The following is a 27,751-nucleotide window of genomic DNA, read 5'->3' as shown; positions in this document are numbered from 1 at the left end:
AGATCCTTAATAAATGATCAGTGAATAATTTAATAATTTTCAATGAATAAATTACAGTGATGATAGGGATAATAAATTTTCAGCATTTTTGAGTACTTACTACAAATAGGCAATATGCTATATATTTTACAAAAATGAATGATTGAGCCAAAATATCATTCTATTCTTTCTTTGTATTGATTTTAGCATTTTACTCATAAATATATTTAAAGCATGTTATAATTACATGGTTTTCACTTAAATTAATCATCTAAGTGAAAACAGCAGATTATAAAACAATATGCACAGCAGTATGCCATTTTTATAATAAAATTATAAATATATGTTCATATCCATGTGCATGCATAGAAAAAAGCCTGAAAGAGAATATATTCTAACACTATTACCTGTAGATATTTGGGATTATGGATGATTTTTAGTTTCTTCTTTCTTACTTCTAGAGTTTATATAATAAGCATGTTTTATTTTGTATAACAAGAAAAAAAAGTTATTTAAAAAAAACAGTACTGTTAAATCACACCCTTTCAACAGTCTTCTCTAGGACTTAAAAAAATTTTTGAAGAACTCTTAGTTTAACTACTTGAAAAAACAGATTTCTTCTTTAAAAAAGATAGCAAATCAATAGTGTTCCTAATGGAGAAAGGGCAGTGTTCAAAGAAGAATTAAACAAATGGTTCCAGTTGCAGGAGAAATTCAATTTGCTACTTGCAGACTATGCTTCTTGACTGAGAAACAAGTTAATTCTGCTCATTCAGAATCAGTATGCATATTCACTGGCTATATTTCCTCTCACATCTGCAAACTTAATTTCTTCTTTTTAGTTGTCAGAAGATTAGGAAATAAATTTTAGCTCAGGCAATAAATCCTACTTGGCAAGCTCGAAATAACTCAATTATTAAAAAGTAGCACCAAAGACCAACCAGCAGCCTTCCAAAGGACTGTTAACACTGCTTAAAAAAAATGGGTCCATCTGTCTAAAAGAGGACTGGGAGATGCATGAATAACAAAATATAAATATAATGTTTTAGAATTCTCTGCAAACCAACAATGTTGTATATTACCTGTTCCTTTGAGTTTTAGCCATTATTATGAAAAATAATTTTATATTGCCACAAATTATAAAGTTATCACATCAACTAGAAGAGATAACAGATTTTAACCCTAAGGTGACCCTTGGACTGCAAGGAGATCCAACCAGTTCATTCTGAAGATCAGCCCTGGGATTTCTTTGGAAGGAATGATGCTAAAGCTGAAACTCCAGTACTTTGGCCATCTCATGCGAAGAGTTGACTCATTGGAAAAGACTCTGATGCTGGGAGGGATTGGGGGCAGGAGGAGAAGAGGACGACAGAGGATGAGATGGCTGGATGGCATCACTGACTCGATGGACGTGAGTCTGAGTGAACTCCGGGAGTTGGTGATGGACAGGGAGGCCTGGCGTGCTGCGATTCATGGGGTCGCAAAGAGTCGGACACGACTGAGCGACTGATCTGATCTGATGGTGGCCAAAATATCTCAGTGTGGTTCTCAAGAACCAGGAGATGCAGCCCCCTTGTATGACCCCTCAGGATGAGAAGGAAAGCTGTGAACAAAGTCTACTGGCTGGTTAAAAACATCTTTAAGAAGAAAATATTCTTGGTAGACAAACAACTTGTAAATATCTGTGCCTTGAAGTGTATGGATGGTCTCCGAACATGCCCAGATCCCAGTCAAGATATTCAAAAACTGCCCTGAAGATGCCTGACAAGGACCCTGGGATCTGAATGGCTCGTGTGTGCTGCAGAGCCTGAAACTGGCCTTTGACGGCCACTGAGCCCCTCACCGTGAAGTAGAACTGCTCTGTCTCCTGCTGGTTGGCTCTCCTCTTGGCGATGCTGGGTTTGCTCATGAAGGTTTCTGAGACCGTGGACTTGACGGATTCCATAGAGTTGCTGTACTGGAAGCAATCAGACACATCGAAATCCTCGACAGTCACAATGTCCTGGATGGTCTGCAGAGTGGCCTCCATTGTCTTCTTTACCTGTCACAATAAGGGCCAACATAATGCATGAGGGGTGGGCTGCAAAACGGTAGGTGATGGAGAAGCTTGGAGAAGTGAGCTGAGGCAGGAGGGAGGGGGTGTTAGCGGGCTTGCAGCACCGCTTCCCATTGAACAGTGCTAAGCGAGTTATAAACATCACAGGGACCCTCTTCTCTTCAGTAAGGACCTAAAACCCACTACCTCCCTCACACTACCTGCTTGGCCTGGTTATTTAATGTTTATTTTTTAAATTTAAGATTAGCTCTTGGCTATACTGGACATGCTAAGGGAGAGAGAATGAAACAAATCCAAACTAACCCCATCATATAAAGATCAGGTTAAAAATGCGTGATGGGCCTAGTCCCACAGTGCCCCAGGTTCTGTTTCCTGACTTTCCACAAATAATGAACTTGTTTCCCCATTTGCAAACCAAGTGACCCATCCCCAGGCTTTCCTGATCTTACAGGGGAAAGTAAGACTTAGCTGAGATTCCAGGTAAGAAGTCACAAGAGCTCAAAAGAATAAGGAGCTGATAATCAATTGCACTGCCCTTTTGAACTAGTTGTTGAAAGCAAATACGCTGGGCCCAGAAGAAAGTCGCCCTTTTCTAAGAGGATGGAGATGTTTGAAGTGTCAGAGTCAAAGGCCTCTGTTTGTTTGAAAATGCTGGAAAAAGCCAGGCAGGAGGGGGTGGTTTCAGAGACACAATATTGTTCACACAGCTGCCAAGTGCCATTTTGATTAAATGTGTAAAGGCGGGGAAAAAAGCATTTTGCAGAAGGCTCAAAATAGAGCTCAACCTTTGGCAATGCAAGAGCCACTTCCTGGAGTTCAAGGGCAGGATGTAGCAGAAGGGGAAAATCCAAGCCTACATTTGGCTAGGAAATGTTTGCGGCAGCCCGGACATTCCCTGCATGCTCCTTCCACCTGCTCCCGTATGGGGAACAGCAAGAGGTTCGACAGGGAAAGTCAGGGTGGCTGTGAATCTCCTGAGCAGGAAACTCACCTCTTCATTCTCGATCTTCAGGGTGGATAAGCGAGACTGCAGTTGTTGGCATCTCTGTACCAGCTCACTCTGGACGGGCTGCTGGGCACAGAGCTGGGATGCCTGCCAGAAGAAAGCAACACCAGGTCAGGGAGAGGACACAGATCTTTTGTCAGAGGCCCGTTACTGTTAATAAAATGACTCATAGTCAAGCTGCAAAGCTCACAATTTCTACGTGAAAACAAAATCCAAAGCCAAAGTGTGTAGACCTCTGCTAGGACCAAATAGCACAAGAAAAGAAGGAGGAATGGAACCTGTTTGAAAAGGTCTCTCTCTCTCTCTCTTTGGAGCCCACCTCCAGCCTGGTGCTTGGCAGGGGCAGGTCTATAAAGAGCTGGCGGCTCCCAGGAAGCCGGAGTCGGGGCAGAGAAGAGGGTTTCAGGCAGCGCTGGCTCCAAGCGCACAAGCTTTGGCACAGGGAGGGTTTCCTGCTAGAGGTCCAAGTGGCCACCTCTCTGGCCCCACCTTCGTTCCCCGCCGGGCACCAGAGTGAGAGCCGGAGAGAAGTGGGTCAGGAGGCTAACGTGCTGCTGCTGGAAGCCAGCGTGTGTTTATAAATCTGGGCCACGCATGAGAGCTCTGACTCAGTGAGAGAAAGTGTGAGGCCAGGAGCAAGTCCACGGGCTCTGCTAGAGGGCCCCAGAGGGCATGGAATCCTGTGGAACTTGGCATTTTCAAGAAGCCATCATTTCACTCCAGGTCATCACCAGATCTCTGTGGGAGAAAAGTCTGTCTTTCCCCCAAGCACTGCTGTCAATAAGCTTCACCCCGAGTGAGGGGATGGCTGAGCCACTGTCTCCTGGTGAGGCCATGGTGATGGTGTGGGCCTGAGGTCACCCCCCGTCCCCAGGATGACAGATGAGGAACAGAAGGCTGGCAGACTGCGAGGCAGGACCACGTGCAGGCAGCTTCTGTCACCTTGCCACCACGTGTCCTTCAGCTTCTCGTCTGAGGAGAGACATCTGGATAGAACCAGCCTCCTCCTTCCCCAGCGACGAGCGGGCACATTCCCAAGTCCATAGACCATTCTCTTGCTTGAAAAGACAAAACCTCTCTTCAGATGGAGGGGGCTGGGACCTGACCTTTTCCTCCATTGGCTTTTAAGCTCTCAACTGACTTGACCTCCTCCCCCAGCTGAGAGGCTGGCCCGGGCCAGCTCTCAGATCTGGAGAGAGCTGACTTCATCCTGGCTCTTGGATAAGCAGACACAATGGAGAAAGCTCGGTGGCCAGGATGGGATGGTGCCAATAGTGAGACTCTCTGGCTGCCTGATGTCACCGGTCAGGCATCCAGAGCCCACGAGCCTCTCGGGGCACCAAGGGTAGAGCCAAGTGCCTCCTCCTAGTACATCGGAGAGTGCTTGGCGTCAGTCCATGAGCCGAGTGCCCCAGAACGCCAATCAGTGTGGGGCCTTGGCCAATTTCAAGGCTTCCGGTCCAAATGCCACCCGAACTTTGGCCCTGGTTCAAGGACTTCCAGGCAGCTCCCTCTCCTCGCCTCCACAGTCTACACACAGCCCTCACTGACTGGGGATAGATGGCTGCAGGGACCAAGAAAGACTGGCCTCTCATCGCGTTTTCTTCTCCACTCACATGAAGGCGAGGCTGGAACGCAAAACCTTTGCATGATCTAGGATTCGCCCTGGCCCCTGCCTGGCTCAGCCACCGATCAGCTAGTATCACACAAAGGGAGGGCCTAGGCAGAGAACTGAACTATCGATTTTTAAAGTAACTTCAATCTAGCAGGCGGGAATCATGGAGGGAAAACCATCTCCACGCTTGTTTCTTTAAGAAGCAGCAGGGCCGCTGAGGCATGCTTTGGCAGTGGTCCTCTACCGGGGTGCAAGGTAATGCATTCCAGCTGTGCTCCGGAGTATGGGAATGAGGCTCTGACAGGGCGAGGAGGGAGCCTGAGCACCCAGCGTCTGGAATCCCCCTTTATGGAGACAAGCTGCTGGGCTTAGCAGGCAATGCAGTCGACACCAGAAAATAGTATTAATATCACTCCATTCAGCTGGTCCCCAAGTTCCACTGCTTCTTGGGAGGGAATCTCCGTGGCAGCTGGAGAAGGGGTTTGGAAGGCAAGTCTGACCAGAAGCCAGAGCAGGTGAGGAATGGGGCTTCCTGGGGCTCGGTGACACCCCACCCCCGTATTCTAGCTGCACATGCTGCCATCTCCCTTCCCCATCTGTTCCACGCTGACATTTCCTGAGCCACAGCAATGGAGACAAACTGGAAACGGTTTGGTTTTCCCAAGAAGGAGAGGAGGAAAGAAATCATCCCCACACTTCTGTTCTTAGGACAGACACGTCCCACTCTCCATGGTGGCCTACTGATGAGAGCAGATCCGTGGCTGACGCTGCCACAGCTCTCATTCTGGAGCAGCATTTGCTGAAGAGCATCTGGATGTTCATCCTAACGGAAGCACTGCTCCCTTGTTGAGAGGACACGGCCGTTTTTCTGTCACCCAGCATTCCTTCCTTCTTCTTCTGGTAACTTCGGCCTGACTGTCCTCTGAGGGGGAAATTTTCACTCACAACTCAGGCTCTGTGCTCTGGACGGGACTTTCCCAGACTTGAGGATGCAGGGTATGGCCTCAGCTGACTGCAGATACCAACCACAGTGATTGGCTCAGGGATAAGCACATCACCCAATCAGAGCCATGGAGACCAAGGGAGACTCGTGAGGGCTTCCGGGAGGGAAGAAGATACTCTGTCTGTTTGTTATTCTGGCAGCACCACACAGCTTGTGGTCTGCGGGATCTTAGTTCCGCTGAGCAGGGATCACACCTGGGCATGCAGCAGGGAAACCATGGCGTTCTAACCACTGAACCACCAGGAATTCCCAAGGAAACAGATGTTCTTTCTGTTGGATTTCAATCTACAGGGGAATAAGGCTGCAAATATAGGCTCCTTGCCCCCACAGGATAAAAGCCTATTTGAGAACAGAGCCGAAACACAGGATGTGAAGCAGAGAGAGAAAAACTGAGTCTTCTGATATAATTCCTAGTCCTCAGTTCACCCATGCCTGAAGATCTGTATTGAGCTTTTCTATTATGTAAGCTTATATATCCTCCTTCTGATTTAATCCAAAGGTCAAATGGTGGCTCCTAAGCCAGGAACAAGATTCACTTTGATCTATATGAACAACCACCAGAAGTGGAACCTCAACATGCAGAGGTTCTGAAACCAAAGAGCTTCTCTTTCCTCTCACTTCAGGTTATTTAGGCCCTTCTTCTTTTAGCCATCAGAGATAAAAAGTCAGAAACAAGACCCCTACATTCATGCACTGCTACCTGGACAGCCATTCTTAGGGATGACATCTTAGCTCTTGTCCTTTCTGTAGTATCCATTCTTTTTTGTTCAGTATCTAAGTAAAACTATTCCCTTTATCACAATCTTCTGAACCCACGAGAATAAGTACCTTCAGAACTCTGACAAATGACAGAAGATCACGCCGTCAGCTTGCTGAGCTCCCGCCCCATCCAAAACCTTGAGTATCTGGCTCCGTCTCAACCCTCACTTCTTTCAGGCTCAGCAGCTGGAGGACTCCACCTCCCTTTTCCTTTCATCATATGGAACTGTTAGTAGCTTTTAGAGCACACTGGCTGTTTCTCACCTCCCTGATCCTGCCAGTCCCTCTAGGTGCCCCTCTCTATGCATATTTCTGTCAACTCAGTCAATGATAAGCTCCCTGAGGGCTCTAACCCCCCAGTGTCTATGGTCAAGCCTAGTGGACAGCAGGCACCCAGGAGCTGTTTGCTGAATGGGTGGAATGAGTTCCACCCACCACATGAAGCCAGCCCCAAGCCTTGCCCTCCCCAGAATACCATGGCCTGAGTGCAGAAACTCTAGATCCAAGTGAGCTCAAGCCCCCTGGAGGTGCGGGAGTGGGAAGAGGGGCTCACCATGTCCCCCATGTGGGGCTGGAACTCAAACTTCATAGGCGGACAGAAGACGTTGTTGTACATCTCCATGAGGCGCTGCTTGTCACTGGTGGCGTCCAGGTTTTCCACGGCATTCTCGATGGCGTCCAGACCCTCGTGCTTTGACTGTTCCAGGTTCAGCTCAGCAGAGAGGAAGGTGCGCAGTGCGCGGTTCAGGCTGGCATGGTATCCTAAATCACAGCACTGCTGTGGAGTGGAGAAGGCACGTGAGCAAACCAAGGACAGCTGTGAGGCTTGGCAGAGGGGAGGGCGGCGCCCAGGGCAGGTCTGATCAACGAGATCTGTGCTACCGGAAGAAGGCTGGCCCTCCATGATCTGGGTGATATTTCTCCATTCTTGACTCCTAGTTCAATAGGTAGGATTCCTTAGAGGACTGTGAGGTAGTCAAAAGGAAGAGGACTCATTGGGACAAAACGAAATTATTTAATCATGCTGTTCAGTAAACATGAAAGAGTTGGGGAGAATTTTCTTCTATTTTCAGGTTCTTCTGGGGATACCATCGTAATAAAATTCAACAATAAAAATGCAGCCTGCCACTCCTTCAGGGTTACCGTGATTTCATTACAACATACCGACCAAGTCAGGCTGTTTCTGCATTCAGGACTTAGAAATCAGAAGTGTTGCAAGAGAATTCTACTGAGAGAAATAAAAATGGGGGAGAGGGGCTGACCCTGTCATTATCAACCCCCGCCCCTAGCAAACTCCCAACATTCTAGGACAGGCCATAGTTGTAGATTAGGATTTCTGCACTAAAGCTCTGGCCCAACAGCATTTCTGAGACCAAAAATTTCTAAATATAAGTGTTACCGGGAAAATTCACATCATTTAAGGGATTCTGATTTTTTGAAATAACGTGGGGAAAAAAAATGTATGAAAGATGCAATAGTATTAAAAAAAGCACTGGACAGGAAGTCAAGCAACCTTGGAAAAACTACTCCCCCTCCCTGAACCCATTTCCTCGACTGTGAAATGGAAAGATTTGGCTAGCAGTGGTTTTCAAGCTGTAGCACAGAGCTCTATGGTTCTGGACTCAGGCTGCCCTTAGGAGAGGGCAGCCCAGCTAGTAGGACTTAGAGCCTCCTATCCCCATTTCAACCAAACCAGCTCTGCCCTTTTTTCTATTCAATATATTAGGATTCTGTGTAAAGTCTGATTTGAAGAAAGAATTCTTCTGTTAAAGAGTAAGACTGAAAATATCAGTACTTGAACTAAGCATAATCCCTGAGGCCCTCTTCAGCAATGGCAGTCTGTAACTCTATTCCTCATTCCTCCCAAAGGACCCAGAGATCCAAATTCCTCAGTCACCCATTATCCCCTCTGTTGCTCAAACAGTTTTGAGATCCAGAACTTGAGATGAAATATCAGAGAAGAATCCATGGATAGAGTGAGACCATCTGCCTGATTGCCATTTCGTTCCATAAGCAGGCATCAAATTAACTCTTCCCCCAGTTTCCCCCCCACCGCCTCCTTCATGATCACTGGGAACAGCCACTGCTGGGGAAGAATGCACCTCTTCCTCGCAGCATTTAACAAGAAGCTCCACGACAGAGTGCTTGTCAGGCTGGGCTCTGGATTCAGTGCCAGTGGGCCCTGGCAGGTGCCTGGCTGTGCGGAAGAACAGCAGTTACAGCTTAACTAGAGGCAGAGGATGGAAAGACATTAAATTCAGTGGGGAGGGAAGCTAGACAAAAGCGGCTGATTGGAAGGCTGCACACGCAGGGGCCCTTTTTCCTCTGGGAGATGCTGCTGGTCTAGCCAAGCCTCCCTTGAACCTGTAAACCTTCCTGACTAGTTCGGCATAGACTCCTGCTGATGAATTTCACGCCTGTAAGTCTGATGAACAGGAGTAACAATGCCCACACGGCTGAGCAAGTGCGTGGTGGAGGTGGGGGCACCTTTTCAGTGCAGAAGAGAATTAGGGGAGGCAGGCTTCATAACCTTTACATATTTTTAGTAACTCCCCTCTCCTCTCCATTCTCACTACCTGTATCCTAATTCATACTCTTATCATCCTACAGTGCTGTCTGCTTCACTGTTCTAAAATATGGCTTTTGTTATACCTACTCCCCTGCCGAAGAACCTATAATAGCTCTCATTTTTTTTCCTAAAGTAACATCCACCTCCCTCAGTAGGGAAATTTAAAAATGCCTCCATTTATTAAGTGTGCTTACTATATGCCAGTGTGCTAAATGCTTTCTGTATATTTTGCATTTTAATCTGCATAGTGACTCCAGTAAGGTGGGTATTATTTTAACTTTCCAGACTAGAAAGCTGAGGCTCAGTGAAATTAAGCAAAGTTAATGGTCAGAGAAAAGTGTAATTTGTTTTCTATCTCACCATCTAACATCATCTGCCTCTATTTTCTTCTTCAGACTCTTCTGTTCTAATCCAACGACATACTCATTGTTTGGGGTTGAGTATTAGAAAACCATAGGCCTCAAATCAGCTGTATGATTGTTAGCAAGCTACTTAACCTCTCTGAGCCCCAGAGGGGTAACATCCGCCTTGGAGGTTGTGGTGAAGCTAATACATGTTTACCTTTATCTGGCACCATGCAGACCAAACAAACACTGATCACCTGTATCTCCAGATCCACTGACTTTCAGCTCCAGGCATTCTCGCTTCCTGAAATGGTTCTCACTCCTCTCACCTGCTGGAACTGGACCCAGTCTTCAAAATCCAAATCAAATTCTCAGCCTCCAGGAAGCCAGCCATCCCTACAACCCTGGCACATACTGACCCTCCCCTCAGAATGACATCCATCTGCAGCCCTTGGGTGACACAGGACACACTCCCTCATTCTGTAACTTGCCATTTCACATCAGCCTCCAAAGAGGGCTTGGCCAGCGCCATACTCTTTCTTTGCATCCCTTACTATTAGGCCTTGCTCACAGCAGGCATTTAATAAGTACAGTTGATTGATCGATGCCAGGAGTACAGATTCTAGCCTCTGAGGAAACAACCCACTCAGGCTGAATACTGATCTTAGTCAAGTGGGCAGTTGTGGCCACTGAAGCCTTTTGTTTTGCTCACTCTGGATGGCCTACAGAAGACACAGAGCTTTTTCGGGGCCAGTCCAGTCTTTATTATAATAACTGCCCTGCAGCTTCTCCGTGCCAGTGCGTGGGGGTCTGACTCATGGTGTGCCCTCTGCCTCATCCATGCCTTCAGCCAACCAGGGAGATTCAGAATAGGTTTTCCAGAGCCTTGGCTACCCACATATCTGAAAGGGCAAGAGCCAGAAACTGAGGCATCAGAAAAGAAGCAATTTCTCGCAAGGCTAGGTAAACAAGATTTGAATATTTCATCCCCGTCCCCTGTAGAATCCCAGTGAGCAGAGGCAGCACATTATTTTGCTCACAATGGGGACAAAGTATGTTTTCCATGGCTTCTGATGAGTTCTGTGGCCATGCTGGGCTCCCCTGGCCATTTCTGGGTTATATAAATGTTTGATGAAAACTCTCTCAGGGGAAATCAAATTTTTATAAGAATTTAATGATAGCCCTTCCAGATGTGTGATGACTTGAACTGACGGTTCATTAACCCTTCACCAGCTGACAGTCTCACCCAGAGATCTAGGGAAGGCCTAGAAAAGTAATACCCACTTCAAGCTCTCATAGAAGCGAGAAATAATTGCCCTTAATAAAATGTCCTGTTGAGAAAGCTGGGTTCCCTCCCGTCCGACTTGGGTGCATATGGTGTCACAGATTCTCTGCCCACACACAGCACTCACCACACTCCATGAGGACAATGCCTGGTTCTTCATTCGTCCATCTGCTTCTGGGGGAGAAAAGTACATTCCAAGGAGCCTGCGGTTCTTAGACTATCTCAAGCCACTTCAGAATGTCTTTTTTGGCCCGAAGTCAAGGTTTTCCTGGTGTGTATCAGATGCTTCAAGTGGATTCCTACAATCTGAGATTAAATCTTATACTATACAATGAAAAGAAGTGAAGGGCTAGTCCTTGAATGGACTGGCATCCACACAAATCACTTCTTTCACTTATCCTCGATGCCTGAGCCCACAATGAGCTTTGACATTGCCAAGAAGGAGGCAGAATGGTGTCCATAACACAGATGGCAATGGACTGGCACAAGATTCATCCCACGTCTCAAAGCAAGTTCTGGATACTGTCACGATCTCAAAGCCAAGGGATAACCGGGCTCCCCACTCACTTCTAACTGTTGGTTCCTGGCCATAGTATCTTTTTGGCCATTTTTATGGCAACAGATGAGCAAGAAAAAGCAGGAAACTACTGATACATATAATAACATGAATGGAGCTCAAAAACATCATGCTGGGCAACTGAAGCCAGATTTTTTAAAAAATATATACTATATAAAAAGCCCACCTTTGTGAAGTTCTGAAACAGGCAAAACTAATTCATAGTCAAAGAAATCAGAACAGTGGTTGCCTCAGGGTGGAGGACTGACTGGGAAGAGAAAAGAGGAACTTTCTGAGGTGATGGAAATATTCTACATCTTGATAGAGACACAGGTTATAAAGGTGTAAGACTCATCACAATTCTTACAATTTAAGACAAGTTCAATCATTGTATGCAAATTAGATCTCAATTAAAACAGTATTGAAAGGCAAAAAAAGGAAAAAAATCTTGGCTTAGGAAATCATCTTCTTCCTCCTTCTTCTGTTCTTTTAATGAACAGATTATGTACTCAGCTAAGTACTGTAGTAAGCCCTGTACTTATTAAGGTAGAGAAGAGACTTGGTTCCTGCCCTCAGGGAGCTTACAGAGACTAAAAGACCTTCCTCTGTTCTCAGTGAAGTGGCTCTCAAACTCTTTTTGGCCTCCAACTTACAGTAAGAAATATGTCTTATATTGCCACACACACACACTCACACACACCTCTAACATAATAGTTTTACCAAATAAAACTTAACCTTACTAATGTAATGCACCCTGATGTTTTCTTTCCCATTCTACTCTATCCTAGTCTAGTTTATTCATTAAAATAAAATAAGCCAAACTTTCATGATTCCTCTAATGGATCATGACCTGTGGTTTGAAAACCACAGTCCTACTTCCTGTGCTTAGCTCTGGTGCTGCAATTGGCCAGTCAGATAAAAGATGATCTCTCTGTATGTCTATGAATACCTCTAGGGTAAGAATTATTTTATTCTTTTTGTACCTTGATGCTGCAGGGCATATAGTCTCATCCCAAAGAAATACTTACTGAACATTTGTAGAGCATAATAATGTTATAACGCTTTCTTTCTTTTTCTTTTTTAGAAGACTAATTAATTTCACTCCAGGAAAAATAAAAGCACAAATAAGAAACAAACGAAATAAAGCAAGAGCAGTTTCACTATCCATGCGGCCTGGGGCACTGCCACCCTGGACTCGCTCCTAGTGGCCTAGAGCCATGCCCTGGCTAAATGCTAGTGGCCTCTCACTCAGCGCCCTGAGGACAGGCTCCGGACAAGCTCCTTCTTTTAAATGATAATAAGGAGCAAAATAGGCTGCTCCTTGGACTGATTTAAAAACACCGACTCACATCTGAAGGACGGTCTGCGAACTGTGACTGACTTAGCAGTACCCACCTCTTCCGCAGAGGTCAGGGTTTTGGTGAAAGGGGAGAGAAAGCTATCCTGGGGGCAAAGGAAAGAGAGAAGGAGAACCCGCAGCAGAGGTGTGGTGGACCGCCCAGGTATGATTTCTGTTTTTTTTTTTTAATCGAATGTGAGATAAACAGCAGAGATGGAACATTAGAAAGAAGTGATTCTCCTCCTCATGCTGAGAACAGGCCTCTTTCCCAACAGTGAGGAGCTGTTCCCGTGAGGAGGAGAAAGGATCCTGTCCAAGGCTCTGACCTCCGTTGAAGGACAGTGTTCAGATCAGCATCAACAAGTAGAGAGAACAAAGCAGGGCCTGAACAGGGATCAGGGCTCTACTTACCCGGTGAACGATGACACTCAGGGCATTAAGAGGCTGATACCTACTGACTCAAAGAGCCCTGGCTGAAGGGAAAGAGAAATCGCTATTTTAGAAACCTCCCCCAAGCAGCTCTGATGTGAGGCCAGATTTAAGTACTCAGTGATTTAGCCCAGTTCTTCAGTTTGCCAGGGGGGTGGATGGGAGACACAGCAGAGTTCCAAACCAGCTCTGTGATAAGCCTCTGGTCAACCAGCTAGTTACACAATGGCCAATCTTAGACCAGAACCACACACAACATGGCGAAATGTGGCAGGTCCGTTTGCAGAGAAACCAAGGTAGACAGGCAAGTATGTGAGGTCTGGCCAGAGGCTCACAAAACTCAGTTGCTGCCTGCTGACAGCCAGAGGCACATATCAGACCTCTGTGCGGAGAGCGCCAGGCTCTGCCTGAGGCCCTGGAGACTGGGAGGCTGAGGCTAGCTGGATGCTCCAGGCCCCTCACTCTGATACAGGAGGGAGAGGCAGGGGTACTTAAGCAGCTGCAGTCAGGGCTGGCTCAGAACTGGCCCAGACTGGTGTCTGCAGGTGAGAGCCATTGCAAGACGTAACTATAAGGTATAAGGAGAAGCAGCGAAGAAGTGAAGTTGCTCAGTTGTGTGCGACTCTACGATCCCATGGACTGCAGCCTACCAGGCTCCTCTGAAGGAGAAGCAGCAGCAGAAACCAAACCAAGGCCGACCCGTAAGGCCAGAGACAAAATCCTTATCCCTGTGTCTGCCCCATGCAATACACACGCGCCTAAGATTCTGATCTCTCATCATCTGTGCGTCATATCAGTGAGTATGAGCCAGAGGTCAGGGGCATCCGGGTGCCTTCCTGACCAGGACTCTGATTTGCAGTTTAACTTTGGGCAGGAACTCTTTCGACCCCCTACCTAGCTTTCCTTATCTACAAATTGGAGATTGTAATATTGACCCAAAAGAGTGACATGACAATCAAATGAGATAATACTGAGAACCATTAAGAGATATATAAACTAATAAGTAAGACACACTAAGCCTTTAGCTCTTGGCACTCAGTTCTATGGGCAAGTGGCTGATCTAAGGGAATATTTCCTGGGACACACAAGTGCACAGTGGTTGTGAGCCTGGGTTTACTAATCAGACCTAGGTACCAATTTTGCCTCTGTCATTTATTAGCTCACTCTGGGTAAAGTCATCTAAACTCTCTGAATTTAAATATGTAACAATGGAGGTAGTAACGCCTTCCTCCCAGGATTCTAGGGAGGACTGAATGAAAAGAAGTGTAAAGTGCTTCACCTGATACCTGGTACATGGCAAGCCCCAGAGGGGTCATGGCTACCATGTTCATAAGTGTTCTCAAAATGCTCTAAGATGCCCGAGCAACAGAACTGGGGCACTCCTGACCAGATCTTCAAAATCAGGAGAAGGGACCCTGTGTCCCTCGTACCCTTGCACCTTCGGCTTTAAGCACTTACATCAATAAGGTCAGACAGGTCGTGGATGTAGTACTTGAAGACAGATGCATTGGTGGCTTCCAAGGCCAGTAAGTACTCATTCCGGGCTTTAATGGCCTTCAGCTTATTCTCCGTATACTTGGCTTGGCGCTGAAAAGAGAACAGAAGTTCATTTTTACTTTTTAATTTTTTTAAGAGGGGAGACTGTTCTCTAAAAGATAAAAAGTACAGTACATTCAAGAACCACAATTGTGCTGCTACTCCCTATGCGCGTCTGCCTTAAATTGGGTTCTAATTCTGTGTAATGAGATTCAAGGGCGTAATGTAGAACAGCCCAGGAAAGGTTAGTGAGGCTCCTACTTTAGATGTGTGTCCCACTTTGGTTCTGTCTGTAAATTCCATCCTCCACCCCTGCACCGCCACCCTGAAGGAGTGTCACCAGACCTGCCGCTGAACGCCTGACACCTGAAGCCAAATCCTAGGTCTACAGTTCCCCTCCCAGGCTTGGGGAAAGGTGACTACTGTTTCTTGTTGGTCTGCTACAGATGCCCAGGTTCTCCCAATAACTAGGATTTCTTTCAGGGCGACTGCAAGGTCACTAGGCGCTGAAGGAACCCAGAACCTCCTCGCTCTGCTCTCTGCAGGGCACGCTGGAAATCTCCTAGCAGTCCCGACTTCCACAGTGTTCCTCCCCAGAGTCCACACACCTTCTCCTTCATCTTCTCGATCTTCTTCACCGAGCTCCTCCGGACATGCTTCTCCTCGATGCGGACGTTGGATGTGGAGTCAGGGGAGCGTGGGGCCTGCCGGTCCTCTTGCTTTACAGATTTTCCAATTTGCTTCTCCTCCTGCTTCTCCGCCTCCTTTAGCTTGCTCTGAGCACTGATGCTGTCGGCATTGTACATGTGATATGTCTTCATGACCTGCAAGACACCCCCACCCCCACCCCTAGAGGTCAAGCCAGTGGGGTCAACTCTTTGCTTTACAGACTAAGAGACTCAGCTGGACCTCTCCTCCATGAGCAATATTCTCATACCCTTAAGGGCAAAATTCATACGTGTTTGGTTCAGCAAACTTTCTATATTAAAGATCACTCCTAAGCACAGGAAAGCAGTATTTGAACTGAGCCAACATGTCTTATTGTTTAAATGATTTTATGTCTTCCACCATAGGATTGTGGAATCCATAGGATTCCACAGGAATCATTTACTCCTATTTATGAACATTTGTGAGCATTTTTACTTTATATGGGTAATTTCCGTGACTAGTCATCTCACAAGACCAAGATAGGAAACATCAGCACTCAGACCCCAAGAGCAAAGCCTTCCTGGGCTGGCTGGGACCCTGAAGGGGGCAGCACAGCACGCAGAGCAGCCCACACTTAGGGGACTTTCAGATACGAAACGGGGAAGCGGAACAGTTCCACACCTGCTTTCTACTGGCCTGTGTCCTGGGGATCTGCCTGGTTCGCTTTATCCAGGTCAAATGCCCTCTCTCACAGCAAGAACAGGGCAGCCACCACTTACTGAGCACTGAGTGTACTTCCCTGACTATGTGCCAAGTGCTACGCATGCATTTTTTTATTCTTGTAGCAATCCTGTGGTCTAGACAACAGCCCCAAGAAGACTGTAAACCTGCAGAAAAATTCAGGGAAGAGCCTAAGAAGGAATCCATATCAGGTGAAACTGGAGTTGCCGAAGGAAGGACATAATATCAAAGGAGAAGATACAACGTTCACATTTTTCATCACAGCAATGGTTTGGAAGTCTAGTCCCTTTTCCTAAAGAGGAGGCTGGGAAGCCTGGGACCTGCCTTCATTTCCTCCCAAACACACCACTTCTAGCCACCAGGTGTCTGCACCTCCCTGCTGGAGCTCTCTGTTTCCACACAGCGAGCCTCTGCTGCTATCTGGAAATTCAAAACGCTTGATGACAAACCAAGTTCAAGAGTGCTGACATCCTGATGCCACGAGTGGGAGAATCAGAGAGTGTGGGAGCTGGGGTGTATGCGTGTGTGAGAGCAGGGACTGAACAACAGAGGCGGACCAGGTGTAATAATAATAATCTCGATCACCTGGTCAATGCTGTGTGTCAGAGGCCTGATGTATGTCACCTCATGTAACGTTCACAACAAGTCTATGAAGGACGTGCTATTATTTCCACTTTTAAAGATGAGGAAACTGAGGCTCAAAGAAATTAACTCTCACATCCAAGGTTACACAGCTAGTAAATAAATCAGAATCAGGATTCAAACCCAGGTTTGTCAGGCCACAAATTTCATGTCCTTAGTCACTGAGCACCAGTGTCTCCCTTCTGTATGGGCCACGGCTGGATTAGTTGGGAAGAAAGGCTAAACTGAGTCAAGAGAGGCTTAAAAAGAGAATCCGGTTTCCATATCAATGTTGAGTTAGAGCCGTAGTCTCAAATGGGGGCTAATTTGGCCCCCCAGGGGAACAATCCCCAGAGAGATTTTTCATTGTCATTCATCTGGCCCCAAATGTCCATGATTCCAAGGCTGAGAAATCCTGGGTTAGAGGAATTTTGTGGGTATGTATACTCCTCCCTTAGCTGGAGGTGGAGGAAGGAGTACAGAATATTAGGATACTGACAAAATCAAAGTGCTTTAGACATTAAATCATGTCTCACTTTCGATGGAGAGTGTTTAAAATCAGTTCCACCTTACTCTGAACCTGACATTTCCCTTAAGTATAAGATCTACTCTGTATATTCTCTACATAGGAGAAGCAATATTTAGCATCTGACAGCATTAAAAACCTTCCTAAGTAATTTGTCTTCCAGGTTTCCAGACTGACTAAGAAGCAAGAAATAGGCATCTGCTATCCTAGCTGAAGAAGGGTAGATAGGAGGCTCCTTTTTCTCTTTTCATCTGAATGTGACTAAGGGATTCAAAAGTTTGAGTGAACCGTTATGAAAGTGAATTGATTTTAAGAAAGTGACTTTTTATTTCATGAAGATGTGTGATAAATAAAGAGGAAATGCTGTTAATGAACAGGAAGGACCAAATGAAAGGGGGAGCTCAAAGGCCAACAGGACAACAAATGAAATAGTAAGAATTAACAACGCATATTACTCCTTTCCCCTAGAGAACTTAAAGAACTCACTTTACAAGAGGAAAACACTACCTCGTCTAAGAAACTATAAATTCCTAAGGGTAAGTACCACTTCTTCTTTTGTGTTTTTCTTTCTTCTCCACAGTTAACAAATATGTTATGTACACAGTGGTAGATTTACAATCAATGTCGTTGCCCAAATGACTGAATCTCTCCTCTGTGCAAATACAGGAGAAGTATAACTAGGGTCCTTCAACTCAAGGGGAAACTAAGGATAAAACTTGAATAATTGATTGTAAAAAAAAAAATTGTTGGAGATATAGGGAACTCAAGATAGGAGTTGGAGAAATATATACAGTGAAGCAAATACAAACTAGGGGGAAAATTCTGAAGTCTAAATTCTCAGTTCTACAAAGGAATTCACTTTACTTTGAAAAACCAAATATTGAATTCATGTCTTTAATTCTGCTCCCTCCCCAAGCCACACCAAAATAACAGAAAAGAGTTTTATGTTATTTTTTAGTTATAAACTGAGAAAAAGAATGAAAGCAGAAGATGAAAAGTGGAGCGGCAAGAAGCAACCAGACGAAATCACAGAAACCCTCAGAGGAATCAATGGAAGTGGGATGAAGGTGGGGCTAAGAACAAAAAGTACTGAGCGCCTGAGAACAATCAGACTTCCAGACCTCCCCTGCTCCTCTGCTGGGAAGACTAGAGGTTTATTTTCTTAGGGAGGGTCTATGTCTGGGGACAGCTGGCCCAGCTGAGGATAGGGCTACTGAAACTAAAACAGGAAAATTCTATACTGAATGTTGAGATGACCAGGTCTCTTCACAGCTCAGACTCTAGATATAGGTAGGAGATTAGAAAAGCCTTATATGGGGAACTGCTCACCTGATACAAAAGACCTACACATACTGACATCAGGGCTTTCCCAAGGACACAGTCCAGTCAGGTCACCCTATAGGAAAGACCACAGTTGACACAGAACTTTCAAGCACCATTTAGTGTCTCACTTTAAAATATGAGCAGGAAACTGAAGATTACCAGACATTTAAGGAAAATATCTAATGTGAAAGACCAAGACCAGAACAAGCAATTTGGGAGAAAACAGAAAGTATACAGAAAGAAGAAAACTTCAAAATTAATCCATCAATAATATCCTTAGTAAGATCATTAAGAAATGAAAAGACAATAATCACGAAACAAGAGCAGGATGCAACAAAAAAGGAACATTTAGAGAACAATAGAAGAGCCCTTGGCAATTAGGAGTTAATTCAGAAATCTCTCCAAAGAGCCTGACTTCTTGCCCTTCTTCTGTGTATACACATGAAAGACTGATCACCTCACCTTTTTACTTTTTTACTGCTTTACTTTTCTGTCTCTTATGTTAAAATTAATGCCTCGAGTTCAAGGACATCCCTTACATGTCTTTGTATCCCTAGTGCCAAGTGCTGGGGACTATTAACTGACATTGTTTCAAGGAAGCAGGTGCTAAATTCCACTCTGAAGTGGCTCTGCAGACAGCTGCCGCACCAAATCAAGGGGATATATATTCATGGGTAGTACAGGAGCTTGAAACCTGTGGGGCGACAACAGCTTCAATGTCCCCACACCTCGTCTTTCTTTCTCAATCCTAGGGCTTCGCTGGCTCTTCCTGCTCAGCCAGTCCGCGTGCCTTCCATGCCCCCGCCTTCACCCCTTCCTGTGGGAGCTGGTTGGGCTTTTCCAGATACAGCCTTAGAGTATAACCGAGGAGAGAATTCTGGAGTTCTTTGGGAAGCAGTGTGCTCTGACTTCAAAGGCATTCCTGATTCATCAGTCAGAAAATGAAAACCACTGATACCGTGGCCTACAAACCAGCCAGTCCGTTAGGGGGTAAAGAGCACGTGGAGGAGAATGCGCTCTAGGATTGCTCTCTGAGAGCAGCTGTGGCAAGCGGCCTCTGGCACAGAGTGCCAAGTCAGGAAAATCAAAGGCCCTTCAGGCAGAAAAGAGGAAGGTGCAGAAAGGCAGCTGGCCACTGATGGTGAGCATCTGGGCCTCTTGCCCAGAGGCATCTTTATTTGGGAACACCTGGGTCCTGCCCCTTAGATTACCAGGATTCAAAAATATCTAAATTCTCAACCCAAAGGTAATCAGTCTCCCCAAAAGAGGTATTTGTGGGCATTAAGGACAGATACAAGGAAACAGGAGCACTGAATATGCTGGGTTCCTTTACATCCTTGGTTTCCTTCATCCCATGCTTGCAAATAACTTGGACTGCTTTTCCGAAGATCAAACGAGGGCAAAGTTCCTTACAAAAAGTCCTTCCTTGTTTTCTTCTTAACTCCTCTGAGGGGGAGAGAGACAGACAGAGAGAATGTGTACAACAAGTATCTCCTGGAGCCAGCATACAAAAGTCCCAAGCTCCTGCTTGAAACCACTGTCATGTAGGGTGACAATCACCCTGGCTTACGCAGGACTTTCCTAGGCTCAGCATTGAAAGTCTCATGTCCTGGGAAAGGCGTCAGTCCCAGGCAAACCGAGAGAGAGTTAGTCACCCTAATGCCATGGTACCTTACTCAGACCAGTCCTATACTTATTTTACACTCCAGAAGAAAAAACTTATACTTCTATTCTCTGAACTTTCTAACGGCTAACAATCTGCAAACTCATCTGACCCTTAACTACAGTCTGATACTTCACGAAGCATGAGTCCCCCAAATGCCCCACTCCCCCAGGAAATGGGAGACACCAGCACATGGAATATGTGGAGATCTGGCTCACAGAGGTCTGGAGTACCCATTAAGATCATACAGCTGGTGGAGACCAGGTAGGATCTGGGTTGCCTAATTCAGGAGACTCTAGTCATTAGAGCAGGGGTTTCATTCTTGGTACTATTGACCATTTTAGGCCAGACAATTCTTGGTTGTGGGGACCTGTCCTGCACATTATAAGATTTCAGTTGCATTCTGACTTCCAGCACCTCCTACTCCAGTTGTGACAATCACAAATGTCTGCAGACATTTCCAAGTATCCCCTTGCCTGAAAAATTCCCCTGATTGAGAATCAATGCACCAGACTGTTTTGCCTTCTCTGGAACTTTCCATCTCTGCTCATTTCTCTCTTCCTACTGTCTACTGGCCTTAAATAGATTATAAGAGTGTGTACCAACTCACCTAATGGAAGGAGACACCATGCCCAGCCAATTCTTGGTTTGCACACCAGTGGGAGGACCTTATGCTCTGTGTTGACTGTGGCCTCACGGTGGCCAGTGAACACTGGTCAATGTTGGACTGCCTGAAGACTACAGCTGGAAGTGCCACCTTGGCCCTCCTCAGACCAAAGCAGTGAGTTCCAAGGTTTTCTTTCTTACACCAAAACATATTATGTCTTTTCACTTATTTATTAAAAAAAAAAATCATGGTACATTAGGGGACCAGGATGCAGAGTAAAGCTAACAGATCCCTAGACACTGCTCCTCCTCTGCTGCCTCCAGGTCCCCTGCAGAAACAGCATACTGGATTCAAATTGGTTTGGGGCTTGCTGATTATCCACCCTACTCCTCCCTAGAAAGGGTGACAGCAGAGACCCAAGATGCTTATGGGAAAATGAAAGGATTCATATAATGACTACACATGTCATTTTTTATCCTGGTGAATTATCTGCCAGAAGAAAGGAGTAACAGCTCTTCGTGGTGCCTAGAAGATGCTCTAAAAATAAAGAGCAGAAGTAAAGCATTAAAAAGACCAGGGGGTTCAGGAAACTCATCCAGTCTGAACATGGTTCATGAACATGCTTCTATTTTTAAAAAGGCTTAACTTCATTTGAAAGAAATGAAGACTTGGGAACTGAACCAAAGGGAACCATCTATCTACTTGGCTTCAGAGCAGAAGAGTCACAGAGCAGAAACTGCAAACAAACTGAGCGTCAGTGGAGACAAAACCGATGACCACTCTACCCTATTTACTTGCGTAACAGTTGCCCTGACAGCGTGGCCACACCTCAGCTTTTGGATCAAGAACATGGAATTCTCTGATCCCAAATGCCTGTGATACGTGTCGCCACTGCCTGTCTTCCTGTGAATTAAAAAAAGGAAAGAAAAAAAAAAAAAAAAACTATAGTGAATAAGCAAGTAAACACAGGAAATTAATTTTGCCTCCAAAACAGGATGGGGCAACCCTGGAGAAAGACACAAAGGCCTGGCACAGCCCAGCTGGAGAAGGGGCCCTGAAAGGCGTTAGCTGCACAATAGGAATAGTCCCTGTATGGCAGCAGGAATTTCCTTGGTGTGCATGTTTGTTTTAATTACGAAACATAACCAGGACAAAAACAGCCCCACCACCTCCCTGTGCCTGAAGAAACACGCGTCAGTCACAGATACCATGTGCCTGCAGTGCTGGGCACTTCAGAACAGACTGTGTTTTCGCCACCAAAGCCTGGCCCGTCAAAGCCTGGCCCGTCACTGAGGTATGGCCTTTACAAAACCCCAGAGAGTCGATGCAGAGATCTCTCTGCTTGAACTGGCCCCTTATATTAAGAGCATCAAGGACTCTGCTTCCCTCTAGAGCGCTCGCTCTGGTCTCAAACCAGGAGATAAATCCGAGAACTGACGCAAAACTTTGAACAACAGGTCCTTTCCAACAGGGTGTGTACTATTCAAAGAGCAATAGCAATGTAAACTAAGTTCCTTACTATTAGCTTCGGGGTCCCTCGTTTGCTATTCATGAGGGTCAGCTGTGCTGGTGACCTAGACCTTGGCTGGTCTCTGGTGATTAAGCCCCCAAAGAAGCCAGAGTTAGCCTGCATAACTAAAGAGGGATCCTATTTTGAGAAAGTGTTTTTGGGCTCAATCCAGTTTGAAAATAAGAGTGCAAGAAGAGATGGGTGAAGTCATCCCCAGTGGGGATCATGCACTGTCCTCAACAGCTCAGCTCTGTTGCTGACATGACTATGGCCACAAGCTGCCAAATGCTGCTTCCCTCTGCCTGTGAAAGGGCCAAGCAACCCAGCTGATTTACCGAGTAGAGCTCATTCAGGACCTTCATCAGATCGTCTTGGAGCTGCTGGCCGACTTCTTTACTCTGCAAAGAAAGAAGAATGAAGGTTAACTGGGAAACAGAAGGAAGGAGGAGGAGGCAACAAAGGCAAGAGCAGCATTGACTCCACAAATAACGCAGACTCAATTAAGGCCCATTATTTAACCCAGCAAATCAGATAACCACTCCGATCAGGCCAAATTATGGTCGGATTACTCAAAGAGTTTTAATAAAATGAAATGTGCCCCTTTGAGAGTCTAGCAAAGGCAATCGTGTGGAGGGAAAATGGGTTGTAGCCTTTGATTTTTCAATTGGCTGCCAAAGAGAAAGCTACAACCTACTTAGCAATAGTTAGGTGGGATGAGCTTTTTTGAATCCTTGTAGTCAGGCATTCCTGACAATTGTGGAGCAAAGTAAGAAGTGAAATAGGATGAGACAGACATGTGTATATAAATAAAATATCCAAGGACTTCAAAGTACCTGACTAAATAGGAACCTCCAAGCAAAAAGAAGTTATACCTCTTAATTGCTTTATTGGTAGAAACACCAGACTCCCAGGGCAGTGGTATGTCAATCATGACTGGTTGCTGATGTTACTTGAGACTGATAATACACATTGAAAGTGAAAGTTGCTTAGTCGTGTCCGACTCTTTGCAACCCCATGGACTGTAGTCCATGGAATTCTCCAGGCCAGAATACTGGAGTGGGTAGCCTTTCCCTTCTTCAGGGGATCTTCCCAACCCAGGGATCAAACCCAGGTCTCCTGTATTGCAGGTGGAGTCTCTACCAGCTGAGCCACAAGGGAAGTTCATAATACACATTAAGAGTCTCCAACAGGTTAACCTTAAGCAGTGGTAACTCTCAGATTCTTTGCTGCTGCTGCCCAGGGCTGGCATCTAACTATATGGGGAGAAGGGCAGAAATAAAGAATAAGGAAGCAGGAAGGAAATAAGAGCCATGCCTTTGATACTGAATGTTTATGCAAAGCCCACGAGAGCAGAAACATAAAACTGACTGGCATCACCAGGTTATTGAGAGGGAAAGCCCTTGTTTAATCTTCTGCCAGCTCCTAGGTCTTTCCTACTAAAAATTAGATACCAACAACACCATTCTAATAGGTGGTATAATACTACTCCCTGGGACACCTCAGCTCCCACGCAAAGAAATTCCTTGACATCCTCCATGTCAGACACATAATTATTTAAGAATTTGCTTTTTTTCAAGACGTATGACTTTAAACATATTTTTTTTCTGATTACAAAAGGAATATATACATTTATTGCAATAAATAAGAAAACTCAAAAAAGAAAATGCAACCCTTAATTCCTACTCCTAAGAAATCACCACTTCAGGTTTGTTATACATTTTTCTCTCTACAATGTTTATGGAATTTGGATTGCATTATACACACTGTTAGGGGGCTTCCCTGGTGGCTCAGAGGGTGAAGCGTCTGCCTGCAACACAGGAGACCCGGGTTTGACCCCTGGGTCAGGAAGATCCGCTGGAGAAGGAAATGGCAACTCACTCCAGTACTCTTGCTTGGAAAATCCCATGGATGGAGAAGCCTGATAGGCTATAGTCCATGGTGTTGCAGAGTCGGACACGACTGAGCAACTTCACTTTCATACACACTGTAACTTATCCACTTAGACATAAGCTGTGAATATTCCCCTATATATTATTCTTCCATAGCATTATAATAAGATTATATTGACGTAGTTCCTATACTCTTGCACATTAACTTTGCATACAAATTTTTATAATAAAATGTGCTGCATTTAATTACTTTGTATATAATTTACATACACACCTTGATTATTTTCTCCTAGAAGTAACCTTGCTGAGTCAAAGACTGCTAACTTACACCATTAAATTGCCCTTGGGAAAAAATGTACCCATTTAAAATACCACCAGAAGCATATAAGAATGTTCTTTTACTTTTTTCTGTCTTGAAAACTCTATATGGTATCCTCTTTTAATTTACAGCCCTTTGATTCTAGTGAGCCTAAACTTTTTTCTTACATGCTTAGCAGTCATTTTCACTTTTCTTTCAGACTTTGCCACTTTTCTGTTATGGAATTAATTATGGAATATAACACATGTATGACCTTTGTTGTGAGCAGACAGGAATTTTTACACTTGGTAGTGTGGAGAGGGATAGAGGGAGCCCTGAATTAGCAGTCATGAGGCTCTTCTCTTTCTAGCTCCTCCACCATCAAGAAGATAACTTTGGACAACCTGGTCATCTCTCTGGACTTCTGTTTTTCTTTCCAAAGAATGAAAGTCTTTGGCTTAAACATTCCTAAGTTCTTTTCCAACTTCTGCCATTTTATAATTTTTCACCATCTCTTGCCTGGCTTATTAGATTCCAACACCAGCCACTTCAGTGGACAGTGGGTTGGCCTTCCTCCAGAGAGTAGAAGATAATGAGCAGGTTCTCCTCTGGGACCAAGATGCTTTACAAAATGGATGGCTTCAGGAGTATCTTGCCAACCTTAAATTTACTATCCCCAAATGACTCTCGCTCAATGCCCTCAACCGCTGGAAGAAGCCACAAGAGGAAACGCCTTTCATCTAGGATTCCCATCACGAGCAGAGCTGAGCCCCATGAAAGTAGCAGGGCTCCAAGGAGGTGAAGTGAGGCGAAATGACTCAACCACTAGTCCCAGAGTCAGCAACAAGGCCAGGAAGTGACCACGAGTATCACTGGCAAAGGCCCTGCCCTCTGGCCTCCAGGCCAGCCCCCGCTGCCCACCTCCCAGCCTCCCCTACACCTCCTGGTGTTTCGATGGCAGACGGTCCAGGAGAAGGCTCCCATTCCTCTACCCTGCTGCCGACCCATGACTTAAATAACCTAGCCCTCCACAGGAGATGGGATGGGGAGGGAAGAAAAAGCATGACCAATAGAACAGCAATTAAGCCCAGGCAGATGTTTCCTTTCCTGTACTGATTAGTTGGAAAAGGACCGACTCAACTGTTATCCCTGTTTATTTGAACAGGCTGCTGAAGTGATCCTGACTTACTCTCCTTCTGGCTGTGGGCTGGGCGGGGAACACATGTGTTGTCAGCCGGGTTACAGTTATGAGAGAGCCCCCCACCATCGGGAGCCACTCTGACTCGAGGGGAGAGGCAGGAAATAGCCTGTACCTCTCCTTTCACAGATGAGAAAAGGCCACCGTTCTCCATTTCTGAAACCTTAGCTGTGTGCCTCTGGGGGCCAGTGTGGCCCCGGTGACCTGAGAAGGGCTTCCGTGCTGGCGTCGGCCGCGGAGCGGTTGTCAGAACGGGGAAGCTCCAAGGGGGCCCCACCCAAAGACAAGGGGGACATTTATTCCTGGGAACAACAGGGCCTGGTGAGGCCGTGACAATGTAGGCTGTGGGGCCTTTCCGTTTCCTATGAAAAACAGCAAGGGGCTCCGAGGCAGGGAAGAGAGAGAGCCTACAGAGCAGGCTTTGTGAGCTATCACACAGCCTGAATCTCTTTTCTTTAAAATTTCTTGGAAGAGAATGAGTCATCTAAACATCGTAGGAAACCAAATAGAAGTCGAGGGAAAAAATGACTTTGGGCAAAGTTTTTCTCTTAAATGTTTGCATAGTAATCTTTGCCTGGAAAAAAAGAGAAGATGCCTAAATTTAGACTAGAGATGTGGCACAGTGAACAATGCTGGTTCTCTGGGGGGGAGGGCCCTGGTGTGCCCAGGCGGGGGCTTTTATTTTGACACTCACCACAACTGTTTGGCCGCGTGTTTCCCAGGCCCCCCACCCCCACCCCCTGCCTGCCTGCTGCCGGGGCAGGGCTGATCCGAAGGCAGCGAGATTGCAACAGGGCCTGCCAGCTGTGTGCTTACAAAATGGGCAGGGAGTCCTCCAACAGATAACAGCTCTGGACAACAGAACCGAAACATACAGCCTCGTTTCCCCAAGACCAGCAAGTTCTGAAAGCTCCTCACCCACAGCAAGGATACAGCAGCAGAAACATAAGGAAACATGGGCTGGGCTGGTGGGACACTGGTCCCTTAGCTTTGGAGCAATATATGTCCCTGAGCTGGGATGGGCCTTGTGTGAGCACCTCCCAAATAACACTGATTAGGAAAGGGTTTTCAAACCAGTCCTCATCAGGGAGGTTACCTGACTCTCTATGTACTTACTCAGCACCCACGTGGCTTGGCAAGCTGGAGAGGAGGGGCTGTGGCTTACTGGCTCTCAACCTATACTACAAAGCTCTATTATTTGATAGGCACCAAATTACCCCTTATTTGTATGAAAGAGAAAAAGAGGAAGACATGTCTCTGCCATGTGGTGAGAGCTAATTTCAGCTCCGTCTCAAGGCTGAGCCTGTCAGCAGGTAGAAACAGTAGGGTCATTTAGTTCTTCGCCGATTAGCTTGTGTCAGCAGATTTCCAAGAAAGAATCGAATTTTCAAGGGCATATAGCTCCCTCCACCAGGGCTACCCTCCTCCCTACCCAAAAGATACTTCTGAGACTGACTGTTAAAAAAATGTGAAACTGAATTTACATGAACAGATTTCAGAGGAAAGAGACATGAACCCTATACAAAGCTCTGGCAGCAAGAGAAGTGTCACCAGATGGACAGTGACAGTTTCAGGGGCACTGGGGCTCACTACTTCAAAGTGGCCAAATGTCAAGAGCTAGAGCTATGCCTGAAATGTTTTTTGGGGGAGGACAGGGCTAAAAGTAATGGCTGTGCAGCAGCAGGGCCAGCACTGGGTGACAGTGGGCACTGTGTCTGGCCTCGCCCCAACCCAACTCAGCCCATCAAAATAGGTGGTGCAGGGTGCGGCAGTGGGCGTGCAGGGTAGGGGGATCTGGTCAGAGCTCAGGAGTGACTTCTAGATTTCCCTGTGGCCACACTACTTGTGGCTGTGCGGCGGGACACTTTCTACCCAGCTTTCACTCGCTGACTAAGATACCACATGGTGGCTGTAGCAAGGTCGTGTTTTGATGATACTCTGGAGAGCCCACGGTAGCATAAAAATACAAATATACTGAACTGCAAGACATATAGAGAGGGAGGCTAGGAGCTGCCGTGAAAGAAACACCTTGAAGTTCTTCTACCTTCTGAAGACAGAGTAGAACAGGATTTCTAAAAATACATTTAAAAAACTGTAATCCAGTATAATGTGTGTGTGTCTACAGTAAAAATAGTTTATGTGCAGTGCTTTCTGATATTTCCTATTCTTTTCTCTTTTCTTCAAGTTTTTAATGCTAGTCAGAATTTACTAAATTCATTTTACAATTAATCAATGAGTCGTTATACACAGG

General features: G+C 45.8%; 1 protein-coding gene across 9 annotated transcripts in view; it reads right to left on the bottom strand.

Annotated features, from left to right (window-relative positions):
* The window catches only part of SRGAP2 (SLIT-ROBO Rho GTPase activating protein 2), a 254,625-nt gene that overhangs the window by 56,592 nt on the left and 170,282 nt on the right, over positions 1–27,751 (bottom strand). For 6 of the 9 annotated variants that reach the window (XM_024976227.2, XM_024976226.2, XM_005216678.5 and 3 more), the window contains 6 exons: positions 22,451–22,513; positions 15,085–15,300; positions 14,399–14,527; positions 6,972–7,196; positions 3,027–3,128; positions 1,823–2,020 (listed from right to left, as the gene is read on the bottom strand). In XM_024976227.2, coding sequence (XP_024831995.1) covers positions 1,823–2,020; positions 3,027–3,128; positions 6,972–7,196; positions 14,399–14,527; positions 15,085–15,300; positions 22,451–22,513 — 933 coding nt within the window. The remainder of the gene's footprint in view (positions 1–1,822; positions 2,021–3,026; positions 3,129–6,971; positions 7,197–14,398; positions 14,528–15,084; positions 15,301–22,450; positions 22,514–27,751) is intronic. The other 3 variants (XM_024976228.2, XM_010813027.4, XM_024976230.2) reach the window with 1 other exon arrangement.

This window comes from Bos taurus, chromosome 16, assembly GCF_002263795.3.
Source record: "Bos taurus isolate L1 Dominette 01449 registration number 42190680 breed Hereford chromosome 16, ARS-UCD2.0, whole genome shotgun sequence".
Lineage (NCBI taxonomy): Eukaryota > Metazoa > Chordata > Mammalia > Artiodactyla > Bovidae > Bos > Bos taurus.
The sequence above is the reverse complement of the archived record's forward strand: the minus strand, read 5'-3'. Positions and strand labels throughout refer to the sequence as shown.